General features: G+C 43.0%; 1 protein-coding gene across 1 annotated transcript in view; it reads right to left on the reverse strand.

Annotated features, from left to right (window-relative positions):
* Positions 1-14443, reverse strand: part of LOC142194331 (interferon-induced GTP-binding protein Mx2-like) — a 35867-nt gene extending 21424 nt beyond the window's left edge. Inside the window, exons 1-10 of the mRNA XM_075263398.1 lie at positions 14407-14443; positions 10765-10948; positions 10033-10082; positions 9617-9812; positions 8476-8613; positions 5895-6049; positions 5352-5490; positions 3872-4070; positions 1555-1633; positions 837-959 (exon numbers count right to left, since the gene is read on the reverse strand). Of these exons, the coding sequence (XP_075119499.1) occupies positions 837-959; positions 1555-1633; positions 3872-4070; positions 5352-5490; positions 5895-6049; positions 8476-8613; positions 9617-9812; positions 10033-10082; positions 10765-10948; positions 14407-14409 (1266 nt within the window). The 5' untranslated portion in view covers positions 14410-14443. The remainder of the gene's footprint in view (positions 1-836; positions 960-1554; positions 1634-3871; positions 4071-5351; positions 5491-5894; positions 6050-8475; positions 8614-9616; positions 9813-10032; positions 10083-10764; positions 10949-14406) is intronic.
* Between the last annotated feature and the right edge of the window lie 1363 nt (positions 14444-15806).

Below are 15806 nucleotides of genomic sequence, written 5' to 3' on the forward strand. Positions count from 1 at the left end.
AGTGTGTGTAGTGCCAACAGTAAAATTCGGAGGCGGTGGTGTTATGGTGTGGTGGTGTTTTTCATGGAGGGGGCTTGCACCCCTTGTTGTTTTGCGTGGCACTATCACAGCACAGGCCTACATTGATGTGTTAAACACCTTCTTGCTTCCCTCTGTTGAAGAGCAATTCGGGGATGGCGATTGCATCTTACAACACGATCGAGCACCTGTTCATACTGCGCGGCCTGTGGCGGAGTGGTTACACCACAATAACATCTCTGTAATGGACTGGCCTGCACACAGTCCTGACTTGAATCCTATAGAACACCTTTGGGATGTTTTGGAACGCCGACTTGGTGCCAGGCCTCACCGACCTACATCGATACCTCTCCTCAGTGCAGCACTGCCGTGAAGAATGGGCCGCCATTCCCCAAGAAACCTTCCAGCACCTGATTGAACGTCTGCCTGCGAGAGTGGAAGCGTCATCAAGGCTAAGGGTGGGCCAACACCATATTGTGTCCAGCATTACCGATGGAGGGCGCCACCAACTTGTAAGTCATTTTCAGCTAGGTGTCTGGATACATTTGATCACATAGTGCATTTTCAGTGCCAGCCCATTAATAACGCCCCTTTTCTGTCCCCCAAAAAGTAACAACAAACCCCCGTAATGACCACACACAATGGAATCTGGAGCATCAGGCTAAAAGTCTAATACTCTGAATCCTGGGGCCCCCTTGGGGATGAGACCCTGGGCAATTGCCCAGTTTGCTCCCCCCCTAACACCGGGCCTGAATGTAAGAACTTCTCTGTTAACTCAGAATTCTCTATTGGAGCAGACCACTCCTTTAACTACTTACTTCTATAATAAACTGCATCTTCTCATCGTCTGAGTCCGGTACGCCTCTGCCAATCTGGCTTAGCTGCTCCTCGGCCTCCCGCAGCTTACTTCGGATCTGTTGATCTATATTAGGTATTGATTTCTAAAATAGGAAATGTATGTTTTAGTCAAAAAGAGAATAAAAACAGTAAGGCTACGTTCAGATCCATTGGAGTCTCTGTCACATCGTCAGACGTAAAAGTCTTGCACTTTTCCCTCCACCAGTTTCAGTTTAAAAATGGGCCCATTATAGTGATCCCTGGTTCTACATGTTTATGGCTTCATCATATTTCGCATTTCTCTGTGAGTACAATACAGAGCAGTCTGTCCCCCATACATTATTACTACTCCGGGTTTCTGCCAGAATTAACTGTACAATAGCAAAGAGATACCTGAGAAAAGCCGAAGTGACCATAATATAGGAGATCTAGGGACCCTGAACTACAAATCCAGGTTATGACACAGCTAAAAACTTCCATTCTGCCTGTCCCAGCCACCACTAGGGGGAGTCTAGGAGCGCACTGCATACTGCTTTATTATTCAGTTCAGTATACTGGTATACAATAAAGAGCTCTTCAGCCAGCTGATCGGCAGGGGTCCTGCTTGTTGGGCCCCATTGCTCACATATTGGTGAACTATCCTAGAATAGGTGATACAAGGGAAGCCATACATATACATAATACACGTTGCATACTTACAGCGATATGGTACACTAGCTCTTTGGTGAGTTTTTCTGCCAGGTGGGGTATGGTGGCCTGTCCACGGGTCAGAAGAGTGCTAGAAATATAATAATGTTACAGCCATAAACAATATGATACAAATAATGAATAATCCATCCAATGACAGGTATTCCCATATACAGTATATATATACACAGTATATATATATATATATATATATATATATATATATATATATATACAATATATATATATATATACTAGCTGGTACCCGCGACTTTGTCTGCGGTGATTGTAGGAGTGGGTATATACAGGCGCGGGTAAGGTTTTCGTACTGTGTATAAGGTATGGGATATGAAATGTAACTTTGTATCTTGTTTTTGCTGTAATTCAGAGAATACGTGAGACTTTTGTGTTGAAGTTACTTTGTATTTGAGCTGCTATATATTCAGTGTTCTGAGAAACTTTACATAGTGACTTTGGGACAGAAGTATTTGAAGTTAACCGTTTCCCGTCGATGGCATTTTTTGATTTTCGTTTTTCGTTTTTGACTCCCCTCCTTCTAAACCCCATAACTATTTCTCTGCTCCCAGAGCCATATGAGGTCTTAATTTTTCCTGGGACAAATTTTTCTTCATGATGCCACCATTATTTATTCTATATAATGTACTGGGAAGCAGGGAAAAATTCTGAATGGGGTGGAATTGAAGAAAAAATGCAGTTCTGCGATTTTCTTACAGGCTTTGGTTTTACAGCGTTCACTGTGCAACCAAAATGACCTGTCCCCTGTATTCTGTGTTTCGGTACGATTCCAGGGATACCAAATTTATATGGTTTTATTTACATTTTGACCCCTTAAAAAAATCCAAAACTGTGTTAAAAATTTTTTTTTGAAGAGTCGTCATATTCCGACTGCCGGAACTTTTTATACGTCCGTGTACGGGGATGTATAGGGCGTCTTTTTTTGCGGGGTCGGGTGTACTTTTTAGTTCTACCATTTTCGGGAAATGTTATTGCTTTGATCACTTTTTATTCAAATTTTTATCAGAATCAAAACAGTGAAAAAACGGCGGTTTGGCACTTTCGACCATTTTTCCCGCTATGGCGTTTACCGAACAGGAAAAATATTTGTATAGCTTTGTAGAGCAGGCGATTTCGGACGCGGGGATACCTAACATGTATGTGTTTCACAGTTTTTAACTACTTTTATATGTGTTCTAGGGAAAGGGGGGTGATTTGAATTTTTAATCCTTTTTATTTGTTTTTATATTTGTTTTACTTTTTTTTTAAACTTTTTTTTTGCATTTATTAGACCTCCTAGGGGTATTTTTTTTTTTTTTTTAAAATGTAGATTGTGAGCCCCACGTAGAGCTCACAATGTACATTTTTCCCTATCAATATGTCTTTTTTTTGGAATATGGGATGGAAATCCATGCAAACACGGGGAGAACATACAAACTCCTTGCAGATGGTTTTCTGTCCTTGGCGGGATTTGAACACCAGGACTCCAGCGCTGCAAGGCTGCAGTGCTAACCACTGAGCCACCGTGTGGCCCCCTCCTCCTAGGGGTATTGACATGGGTGGGCGGTGTCGCGGATTGTCAGAGCGGTGGGGGTCAGCAAACATGGCTGCTCCGGAGCATTAAAGAGAACCTCCTGGAGTATCGTTAAGGTGAGGGGCAAAGTGGTAAAGTATATGTATATGTGATTGTGTGGGGTTAGGGGCGAGGCTGCAGAGGGCAATAGGAATTTTGGGGCTTGCTATGGTCCAAAGTGTGTGAGATTGCAGAGATGGTGGTGTGAGTTTGGGTTTTGTGGGGGTCCTGGTACAAACGTATGTGCGCTATTGTGACGAAAAGTAGCCTATTGCGCAATCGGGTGTATTAACTATGTTTGTGGAAACTTTCAGCCAAATCGGTCGAGCGGGTTTTGCGTGATTGACTAACAAACATCCAAACTCACAAACTTTCACATTTATAATATTAATAGGATATATATATATATATATATATATATATATATCAAAATTAAGCGAATGAAGAAAAGAGAAATGTAAATCCCATCAATATTTGGGGTGACCTTTGCCCTTTGGAGAAGTCCTGGAAGTGATGATCCCCTCCCCACAAATACAGCCCCGATCTCAACATCATCCAGTCTGTCTTGGATGACATGAAGAGACAGACGGATTGGAGCAAGCAACATCCACAGAAGATCTGTGACTAATTCTCCAAGATGGCGGCGGGAACAACCTCCCTGCCCAGTTCTGCCAAAAACTGTCTGCAAGTACCGAGAAAAACTCGGTACCTGATACATTTTATACCAGTTGAAACCTTTACCTGAAGTGCTCATGGTTTTCAAAGAAAGTCTTCTCGTTGTGTGTGGCTTCCTCCAGGGAGATGTTACTCTGTATCTCCCTCTGTCCCCGACACTTGACCATCATGTAGCCCTTCCTAAGGCTGTACACTCGGTTTTGGGCTACTCGTACAACCTCATGTTCTGCCCCTATGTCAACCAGGTCTGGTTTGGTCAGGACTCCTATATGAGAATGAAAACACAAATATACGTTACAGATACATTGTATAAATAAGCGCTATCGGGTCTTAAAACGGATCTGATCGGCGCTGTCACCCTGAACATTTGGGTGATTTGTTTATCCAAATCTGTTCAGCTATTCTAAAGCTATAAGCTCTTTTAAAGGGGTTGTCCCATCACAAGGATCCTATCTATACTGCTTGTTAATGTGGATTTAAGACTTTTCCTAAATACACTGCTTCAGCAAAACTGCTTTGTTTGTCCACTATATCACTTTATTCAATTCATTGTGGCCACAGCCCTGACTTATCTGCTTAAAAGTCAAGTGATGTATCTGCTGCTCTCAGGGGGGAGGGAGGAGGGGCTAAGTGCAGGGGAGCGAGCCTGTGTTTCTAGCTATTCCTGTGTCTACACCATGTGATCTTCCTGCTATCAGATAGGGGAGAGGAGCTGCTTTCATTTCTTCTGTTCTCCCAGTTATCAGGCTAGCTAATTCAGTTGTGTTCATTATGGCAGAGACAGGCAGTCTCTGTATGTAACACAGAACGGAGTTGCTCCTGCCTGTACTTCATAGTCCAATATGGGTGGGCGGAGCTACACGCTAATTTGGGGGCAGAGCTAAACAGCAGGTTGCATGTGAAACCCCGCCCACCAAATGATGCAAGAAACCAGGAAGAAAGAAGATTTTACAGCAGTGAAGACTGATGAGTATGTGACGTGGGAATACCCCTTTAATATTGATACAAATTGAAGTCTACTAGCCAAGTGGAGATCATACACAGATACCCCGTCCCCATAAAAAACGCAGAATTACCGCCCACTTGACTAATAGACCCTAATTTACATCAACACTAACAGGGCTTATAGCTTTGGAATAGCTAAACTGATTTGGATAAACAAAGCACCAAACTGTTCAGGGTGACATCACCGATCAGATGAGGTTTGTTATCGGTTTACCACACAGTTCTGGCAGCGGCCGCTCTCATCACAAACAAAAGGAGAGGGCAGATGGATTTCCATCTAACTGACATTTATCTACCTTTGCATTTGCTAATTTTTATTGATTCGATATGTTTCTTTTTTCAATATGGCTTCTCTTCTACTGTCTATAGGTCATGATGAATAGAGCGCCCAGGATCTGACTACACAGTGATTCGTGGTAGTCTATAACCATGGAGATCATGAGTACAGAACGGTCCATCAACACTCGCCATAATGTCTACTTTTATGTCCTTTCAGCTGTTACAAAGTCGGGGAGACTCCATAAGGAACTATATACATTACCTATAGTTCGGTCTCCGGTTGGATCCACCTCTCGGGCCATTTCCAGAACTTCAGTCGTTGCTATATCCACATTACTGGGGACCACGGCCAGATTGATGGTTTCTTGTCTTGTTATGTATTTTTTTATGATCTGCTTGATCTGGAGATATAGGTATAAAATAAGAATTTATCTGAATGGGATTATTGTCATGGCAAACTCATAGATTCCTGTAATCTGCCTCAAATGAATGGGATGGATGGATTCAGGCAGGTGTAATATTTGTCTCCTACAAAGGACAAAAAAACCAAAACAAAACAGAGTAAAAAAAATCCTCCAAATAAAATAGATTAAAGTCTGTGAATCCCAATGCCTCCTCCGAGACGGCCTAACAGTGAGTGTCCACCCTTGAAGATAATTCTGAAGTTATTCATTTATTTTAGCAGTTTTTTGTGTTTCAAATGATAAATTTCTATCTGTCTGCAGTCACCACTAGGGGGAGCTCAAAGGAGTTGTCCTGCAGTGATGAGAATGAAAACTACTATAATGTAAGTTCTGGTTCCCACCTGGTTTCCAATGTCTTGGGGTTGATTGGGTAAAGCAATCCTTGTGATCCCCGGAAGATCAATCAGAGTCAGATCTGGCACATTTGGAGAGACGATTTCCAAACTTATAAGTTCCTGACTGATTCCCTTTCCAGAACCAGCTATACAGTCTTGTGCTAGGAAGAAAAATAGGAAGGTAAATCTTCACAGTAATATTGGAATCATCTAATCCTATAGGGACAAAATCAGGTTTTTTATTTTTGTAATTTATCGAAACGGGGGCCAAATTTTTGTGCTGATTAAATTTTTTAGCGATCCGCGCTCTGTCTGCCGTATTCAGCGTGTACAATACTTGCTGAGGATGGATTTTCCTTAGCAAAATTCAATTAACACCATCTTTACTCTCCACCTCTAACTTTTTTATTTTTTTATTTTTCTGTTCACGAGCTGTATAAGGGCTTATTTTTTGCGGGACAAATTGTACTTCGTAATTGCACAGTTTAATATTCCATCCAATGTACTGGAAAGCCACAACGAAAAATCCAAAATTCAAAAGGGTCAAATTGGAAAAAAATTGCATTTGGTCCAACAGCTTTTGTTTTTACAGCGTTCATGTTAATTATATTCTTCAGGATGGGTAAAATTAGGGCAATACCAAATTTATGTAGTTTCTAAGTTTTCGACAAAAATTCAAAACTTTACAAAATAAATATTACTTTGAGTGTTCATATTCGGACACCTGGAACTTTTTTATATTTCTGTGTACGGAGCTGTACACTGGCATTGTTGCCCCAACCAGTGGCGTAACTACCGCAGAGGCAGCGGAGGCTGCTGCCACAGGGCCCGGGCCATTAGGGGGCCCGGTGACAGCCGCTACCGCTGCGTTTTTTTTTTTTTTAATAGGCCGTTAAGGGCCCTATTTACTTGCCGATCCTGGCTGGGCCGGGATCGGTAAGTGACACCGCGAGCCCCACAAATACTATCACTATACTCGGGGGTCTTTGCAGACCTCCGAGTATAATGATCGGTGGACTGGGAGAGGTAGGGGAACGTAACAAACACAGTTACTTACCTCTCCACGATCCTGCCAGGTCTCCGTCATTCGTGTCTGACGTCACATGAACCCAGCCTGCTTCCTGGGTCATGTGACGTCCAACGTCATAGAAGAAGGATGGCAGCGGAGAGCGGAGAAGACAGCGTAGGAGCCAGGGGACAGGTAAGAAACAGTATTTTTTTATGTTTTTATTCCCCCGGGTCTCCGATTATTATACTCTGGGGTCTGAAAAGATATATAGAGTATAATAATTGTTTATGGGTATCCACTATGGGGGATAATACTGTGTGCAGGGGCCACTATGGGACATAATACTGTGTGCAGGGGCCACTATGGGGCATAATACTGTGTGCAGGGGCCACTATAGGGGATAATACTGTGCAGGGGCCACTATGGGGGATAATACTGTGTGCAGGGGCCACTATGGGGCATAATACTGTGTGCAGGGGCCACTATGGGACATAATACTGTGTGCAGGGGCCACTATGGGGGATAATACTGTGCAGGGGCCACTATGGGGGATAATACTGTGTGCAGGGGCCACTATGGGACATAATACTGTGTGCAGGGTCCACTATGGGGGATAATAATGTGTGCAGGGGCCACTATGGGGGATAATACTGTGTGCAGGGGCCACTATGGGACATAATGCTGTGTGTAGGGGCCACTATGGGCGATAATACTGTGTGCAGGGGCCACTATGGGGGATAATACTGTGTGCAGGGTCCACTAAGGGACATAATTCTGTGTGCAGGGTCCACTATGGGGGATAATACTGTGTGCAGGAGCCACTAAGGGACATAATACTGTGTGCAGGGTCCACTATGGGGGATAACACTGTGTGCAGGGGCCACTAAGGGACATAATACTGTGTGCAGGGGCCACTATGGGGGATAATACTGTGTGCAGGGGCCACTATGGGACATAATGCTGTGTGTAGGGGCCACTATGGGGATAATACTGTGTGCAGGGGCCACTATGGGGGATAATACTGTGTGCAGGGTCCACTAAGGGACATAATACTGTGTGCAGGGTCCACTATGGGACATAATACTGTGTGCAGGGTCCACTATGGGACATAATACTGTGTGCAGGGCCCACTATGGGGGATAATACTGTGTGCAGGGGCCACTATGGGGGATAATACTGTGTGCAGGGTCCACTATGGGGGATAATACTGTGTGCAGGAGACACTAAGGGACATAATACTGTGTGCAGGGTCCACTATAGGGGATAATACTGTGTGCAGGGGCCACTATGGGACATAATACTGTGTGCAGGGGCCACTATGGGACATAATACTGTGTGCAGGGCCCACTATGGGGGATAATACTGTGTGCAGGGCTTACTAAGGGACATAATAGAGTGCGGAGAGGGGGGTCGGTCGAGGTCTTCGGCGTCGGTTGGGGGGGGGGGGCATGTCAAAAGCTCGCCATGGGGCCCCGCCATTCCTAGTTATGCCACTGGCCCCAACCCTTTCTTTTTGGTTGCTATGGTCAACAAACTCTTAGGCTGTTTTTGTAAATCGGGCACTTTTTTTTTTGTTACCTTTTCTAACTTCATTCTCCACTGCGTCCGGTCCCTGAATCGTTATTTTTGCTTTTCTGTAAGAAATTATTCCAGACCACGGGGTCTCAGGAGCAGATTTTTTCATCTTTAGTTCAAGGGGGCAGCGTGTCACAATACCTGTAAAGAAAAAAAAATTAGCTAAAAATGTTAAAAACTTGTAAGATTCGATATAATAGTAAGATTGTTCTTGTCCTTTCTAAAACTCTAAGTTGAAAAAGCTATAGTGTAGGATCACCCAAATATAATGACATAATTAGGGTTGAGCCAATCTTGAGATTTCAGGATCGAATTTAAAATCCAATTTCCGATCCCGATTGTGAAATTTGCTCGATCGCCGATCGGAATACGATCTTTTCTGATCCCAATCGCTCAACCCTAGTCAATGCTTCTTTATGGGAAAAGTCACTTTTAGGGTTGAGCCGATCTTGAGATTTCAAAATCCGATTTCCGATCATTTTCCAGCCGATCATGAAATTTGCTCGATCACCAATCGGGATGCGATCTTTTCCGATCCCGATCGCTCACCCCTAGACATAATACTATGGCAACAAACAAACTGTGGTTTTTCCATTATCTTAAACCACCATAAAAGCAGGAATTAACACCTTAATTACCTATTTAATCCCTATACTATCCTAAATCACAAGGGAAGCAGATAGTAACCCCTTCATTACTCTATAGTTCCTAAGCTGGTGGCTTTAATTCCTACGCTACCCAAAAGCTGCTATTATCACCTACACGACCCTAGGAATATGTGGTCCCTTGCTGATTCTTAATGACCCAGTGTTTACAGTCTCATCTTCCCCAACCTTCCTCTGTTGCCCAGAAAATATTTTAAGTTGCTCGACTATGCTGAGCTATATTGGTTCATAGCTTACTAGTTCCTGACAAGGTCTTCTTGACTTTTCGATGTTTTGCCCCTTCCATTGTTTCTGACCTTGCTTTGTCTCTGACTTCTGAACCCGTGCTGCCTACCTTGACCTGATTTTGACTTCCACCTTCCCACCTTTCACTACCCTGTTACATCACACCTGGTACGTTGCCTCTCTGGTAGTCTCCCTGTAGTGATGTAGTGATCCCCATATGGGGTTAACCCTATAACAGATACAAAAACACTCACCAGTGCCTCTGGGAAGTGTGACACCAGACAGGGCCTCCAAAACAGAGCTTTTACCAGAACTTTGATCACCAATGACTGCGATCGCGGGTAATGCCAGATCCTTTTCTACCCCAAATGACCGAAGTGAGTCAATGAGATCAATGCATGGACGGACTTTCTCTTGGAATTGCTTATCCATAAGCTTGACTGACAGTGGCTTTAAAAAATAAAATAAAAAAATTAATATAATAAAAATTATATATATAGTTTACATATACCCAAGATAGAACATTTGGCCGCAATGGTCCCTTTGATGGCCGGCCCAGTGCAGTAAAGGAGGAGAGGATGCAGATAGGTATAAGCACATATTTGTTTTATGGTCCTCTCCTCCTGACTGCATGAATTTTTTTTAACCCTTTAATTCAGGTGCTCCTTACCGTACTATCTTGATGTGCATTGTTGGGGGATTCAGCAGGAGGTTCAAATCCTAGAATATATAAAAAAAATACTAATCAATAATCTCAATTTTAGATTTTATACACATCTACTTTTTTGGATACTGTTTACAATTTTTGCTTTAGCACTCCACTATGCAAGGGACCATGGGAAGAATATGCAAATCTGTCTTCCATGATGTAATTAGGAAATCAGGTGCCTCAGTGTTGCAAACCAATAGAGGGCGCTCACTGGAATGTGCAAGCCTGTCTTCCCTGATGTAATTAGGAAGACAGAATCTCAGTGAAATAACCCAATAAAGGCTGCTCCCTTTCGCATTATGCTCGACCTTCCAAGAGGCCTTTGTTTTGCAATGATGCTGGGATTATTACCAGGTATAGTCTCTCAACCTCTATTGGTTTGCAACACTGAGGCACCTGACTTCCTAATTACATCATGGAAGACAGATTTGCATATTCTTCCCATGACTTCTATGGGTGAGACTTCTAGACAGGCTCTGTGACCTGTACAGAGGTCACTGTGCAGCTAGGGGGCGTAGGTGAGCTTTGTCCATCACCTATTGTGAAAGTTGGATCCTGTGTTATCTGCCAATCATTGTTATCCTGTCTGTGCTGAAAATGAGGTGACTGCTGCAAAGAAATCGTTTACAGAACACGTGTAAAACATTCCCATGCAGGGGTTAATCTGCAAACATATCAGTCCACACACTTTACCTTGAGGAATTGTAAAATGTCTCCCTTCTGGGTACACATTTATGTTTGGGTTCATGTTCGGGTTCATTTTCGGGTTCATGTTTGGGCTCATGTTCATGTTGGGGTTCATATTCGGGTTCATGTTCCTTGAGGGCCCTGGCATTTGATCTGGCATTGCTTGAAAAGAAAATGTATTTGGCCGATGCTGAGAAGAAAGATAAAATACAATATTAATTGGACATTAGACATAATGATTATATCCTATTAATATTATAAATGTGAAAGTTTGTGAGTTTGTGGGTTTGTGTGTTCGGATGTTTGTTCCTCAATCACAGAAAAACCGCTCCACCGATTTGGCTGAAATTTTCCACAAACATAGTTAATACACCCGATTAAACAATAGGCTACTTTTCGTCACAATAGCGCACATACGTTTGTGCCAGGACCCCCACAAAACCCAAACTCACACCACCATCTCTGCAATCTCACACACTTTGGACCATAGCAAGCCACAAAATTCCTATTACCCTCTGCAGCCTCGCCCCTAACCCCACACAATCACATATACATATACTTTACCACTTTGCCCCTCACCTTAACGATACTCCAGGAGGCGCTCTATAACGCTCCGGAGCAGCCATGTTTGCCGACCCCCACCGCTCTGACAATCCGCGACACCGCCCACCCATGTCAATACCCCTAGGAGGTCTAATAAATGCAAAAAAAAATTTAAAAAAAGTAAAAAAATCTAAAAAAAATAATAAAAAGGATTAAAAATTCAAATCACCCCCCTTTCCCTAGAACACATATAAAAGTAGTTAAAAACTGTGAAACACATACATGTTAGGTATCCCCACGTCTGAAATCGCCCGCTCTACAAAGCTATACAAATATTTTTCCTGTTCAGTAAACGCCGTAGCGGGAAAAATGGTCAAAAGTGCCAAACCACCTTTTTTTCACTGTTTTGATTCTGATAAAAAAGGGGTCAAAAGGTAAATAAAACCATATAAATTTGGTATCCCCAGAATCGTCACAAAACACAGAATACAGAGGACATGTCATTTTGGTTGCACAGTGAACGCCGTAAAACCAAAGCCCGTAAGAAAGTCGCAGAAATGCATTTTTTCTTCAAATCCACCCCATTCTGAATTTTTTCCCTGCTTCCCAGTACATTATATAGAATAACTAATGGTGGCATCAGGAAGAAAAAATTGTCCCAGGAAAAATTAAGACCTCATATGGCTCTGGGAGTGGAGAAATAAAAAAGTTATGGGGTTTAGAAGGAGGGGAGTCAAAAACGAAAATCAAAAAATGCCATCGGCGGGAAAGGGTTAACTTCAAATACCTCTGTCCCAAAGTCACTATGTAAAGTTTCTCACAACACTGTATATATAGCAGCTCTAATACAAAGTAACTTCAACACAAAAGTCTCACGTATTCTCTGGATTACAGCAAAAACAAGATACAAAGTTACATTTCATATCCCATACCTTATACACAGTACGAGAACCTTACCCACGCCTGTATATACCCACTGCTACAATCACCGCAGACGTAGTCGCGGGTAACAGCTAGTGGTTTCATAAATTCTACCATCTGCAAAATTTGGTGCACTCCATCTTTGCATAAAAACGTGGCCTTGCATGCCCTGCTAAGAATTCTGGGTAAGGAATACAAATAAGACCTTATTGGTGAAAAAGGAGAATTTGCTTCTAGCGCCCCCTGTTGGAAGGTACCTTCACATAGATGAATACCTAGCTTTCAAAGAAACCTAACGGCATTACCTTGGAATAATAACCAAGCCAGTAAGACTCCTACGGAAGGTTTCTTTGGAAACCTGGGAGCTATCTTCCCCTAGGTGGCACTAGGAGCAAATTCCTCTTTTTCACCAATGAGGTCTTATTAGTATTCCTTATCCAGAATTCTTAGCAGGACAGACATGGTCTAATACGTCCCTGTACCAGTCTCATCCTAATAAGAGACATTAGCCCTTCTGACCCACATCGAGACCTCTCACACAGCCAGTGAGTACCTACTCTGCACCAATGAGAGGCCAAAACCTTCTAACTCTACCTTCTACTCTACCTCTACCTTCACTGCTATCTACAGCTCTGTGGTCAGGGCAATCAAGTCAGCGAATTGCAGTTGGCTCCAGGAGAGTCCAGTCTCTCTGAAGGCATGGTAATTGTTCTATGCAAACCTGTGTAATGTAATATACATTAACTGTGCATATTATTTGAACTGCATTTATATTAAATTTCTTGTAATCATAATAAATAATCTCTCATGGTAAAGACAAAGTGTAATACCCCATTATGGAGTATTCAAACAGATAAAACTGCCTCCCCCCAGCTTGCTGAAGAATACAGGAAGTGTACAGGAGACAGGAAGATGAGAAAACTTTTTTTGAGTTAGTTAAGAACTGTTAGTTAAGAAGTATGTGTCTCTCATGAGAAGAATGAGAGAAGATGGAAAGAAAAAGTAACTTGAATTCTTCTTTGTGACAGATTTTGTAGATACCTCTAATTCAGGGCCGACTCCTCCAAGGGACTAATGAACCCCCCAACAGCAGCGTCACAACAAAGTCATGGGGCAAGGCCTACATTGCTTGTCTGTGGGAGGTGCTCAATGTGGTACATCTCTCCTGATAACCGAATCATGAGGGGTTCAGGTGCTGAACAGGAACTCAGACGTATCGGAACTGCCATTGTTTTGAACTATATTTTACTCCTGTTCCTGGAAGTGAACCAACATCTGATGCAACTGGCCCTGGTACACAAGTTCAGCCCTTTGGCAGCCCCAGTCTGAAGCTAGTTGTTCTTGTTTAGCAGAATAAACACTGTCTTTCCATACTCAGAACACAGATCACTCCTCTGGGATCCCCGCGGGACCTGGGCAAGTGCTGATTTGTTTGTTCTAATTCTATATACAGAAGGATATTGCTCTATGAGAACTGTGTTGCCTTTTGTTTGTTACATCAACATAAGAAACTTTGTAGGATATCTTATCAGAGGAAATCACTTCTATCTGCTACCAGCTCCTCTCCTGCCCGCCAAGCTGCGCAATTCACTGAGAGACTGCCTATAATGTAAAGAATTAGTAAGGTGGAAGTCGCCATCTCCTATTCCTTATGATGTCACATACTGTTCCCTGACCCAAACATTTCTCTTTTTCATTGGTCAAGGTTAGAAAGAGGAACCTTTAATAATGTTATCAAACCCCTTTGGACCGACGTCTGTACCCAGGGTGTCCTGTAGTTCTCATCCCATGATGGCTCCACCTGAATCTTACTACAATGTCAATGTGCAAGAGAGATGGAGCTCAGCTGGGGGTGTTCTTACACTACTAAGTTCACACTGCTTTCCGTACTTCGGGTCCACTTGGAGACCTGGAAAATGGATAACCAATCCGCTTAAAAAGCGACTAATGATTTCCGCCTTGTTTCTGCCCAAGAAATGTGGAAAAATCTGCACAAGACCTGCACAATACATATCCGCCCTCCCAGCATTCGGACCCCCAGTCATCTGACAACTCCTATCCTGTAGATTAGAGATAAGTGTCTGTAAAGAACCCCTTTAAATAAAACCCATTTGCACCAGTACCCCATTGTTGTTCTTATGTCCCCTCATGGTTATAGAGTGTTGAACAAGTTTTCTCACTTACCATTTTGGCGCTGGTTGGCAGAGGGATATTGGACAAGTCAACAGAAAACCCTGAAGATACAAGACACAAGTGTTACCGACATATGGGGCAGATTTACCATTGCGGTTACTATCTGAAACTGGTGTAAAATGTGCCAAAATACGAGGCAGCTTCACAGGAAAGGGGGTGATGGACAAAATGTAACAAAATACATCAAATTGTACTAAAAATTGGTTTAACATTCTGATCCTAAGAAAGTTAACTTCCCCTTCTGCGTCCTCTATCATGTCTCTGGGGTTCCTTGGAGGGCAGAAAGGGAAATGGATGTAATGGTGAGCAGGAACGGGGATCGATAAATGAGGCTGCGGGTCCGCGAACCCCAACAAATACTGCTATCATTATACTGTGAGCTCTTTTCAGACCCCAGAATATAATGATTGGAGACCCAGGGGAGGAGAAGGAACATAAAAACCAGTGTTACTCATCTCTCCTGGGATCTAGAGTGAATCCCAGCAGTCTTAGGACCTCTTAAATTTTGTGATGCTGGCCTGCCAATGTGACATCTGTGCCAACGTTGAAGAGAGCCGAAAGCAGCAGGGAGTGCTGCTATAATATAATCCTACTAATATTATAAATGTGAACGTTTGTGTGTTTGGATGTTTGTTCTTCGATCACACAAAAACAACCAAACAGATTTGGATGAAATTTGGCACATAGATAGATTGTAACTTGATTAACACATGGCTTCACGACTGTTATGAATTTATGTTCATATACTATATTAAACTGGTCTTGCCAGCAGCACTATCAGCTAATTGCAGGTTGCTGATAAAGCCAGCTCTGTTATCTCTCTGTGTAAACACACAGTTAACACCGAGTCCATTGTATGCAAGCATCTGGATATTATCTGATGTGTTCCAGGAAGTGCTGGCAAACTGAGATGGGAAAACCTCTTTAATCCAACTTGCCAATTTGCCAATTTTAAACATTCTGGGAAAAATAAAATCTAATTTGTTGCAAAATTCTAAAACAAGGAGAGCTATGAAGGAAGCCAGAAGTCACAGACTTCTCCTCAAGTGGAGTTCAGGGGGATTGAGCAAGCTAGGCATCCAGTGGCTCTTAGGGCAGCTGAAATGCTGGAGCAGGTGGATCATTGAAGCCAACAACATGCATTGTATGGTGTCCCAGACAGTTGCTGAGATGCCGGAACAATCTCAGGCACGTCGCAAGGAACAAGTTCAGCAGCAGGACAGTTTGAGAGCTGCCGAAACGCTGGAACAGGCGGCTCATCGACGCCAACAACACTCTCATTATATGGCGTCCCAGCGAGCTGCTGAGATGCCGGAACAATCACAGGCATGGTGTGAGGAACAAGTTCAGCAGCAGGCCAGCTTGAGAGCTGCTGAAATGTCGGAGCAGGC

The sequence above is a fragment of the Leptodactylus fuscus genome, chromosome 2 (genome assembly GCF_031893055.1).
Source record: "Leptodactylus fuscus isolate aLepFus1 chromosome 2, aLepFus1.hap2, whole genome shotgun sequence".
Classification (NCBI taxonomy): domain Eukaryota; kingdom Metazoa; phylum Chordata; class Amphibia; order Anura; family Leptodactylidae; genus Leptodactylus; species Leptodactylus fuscus.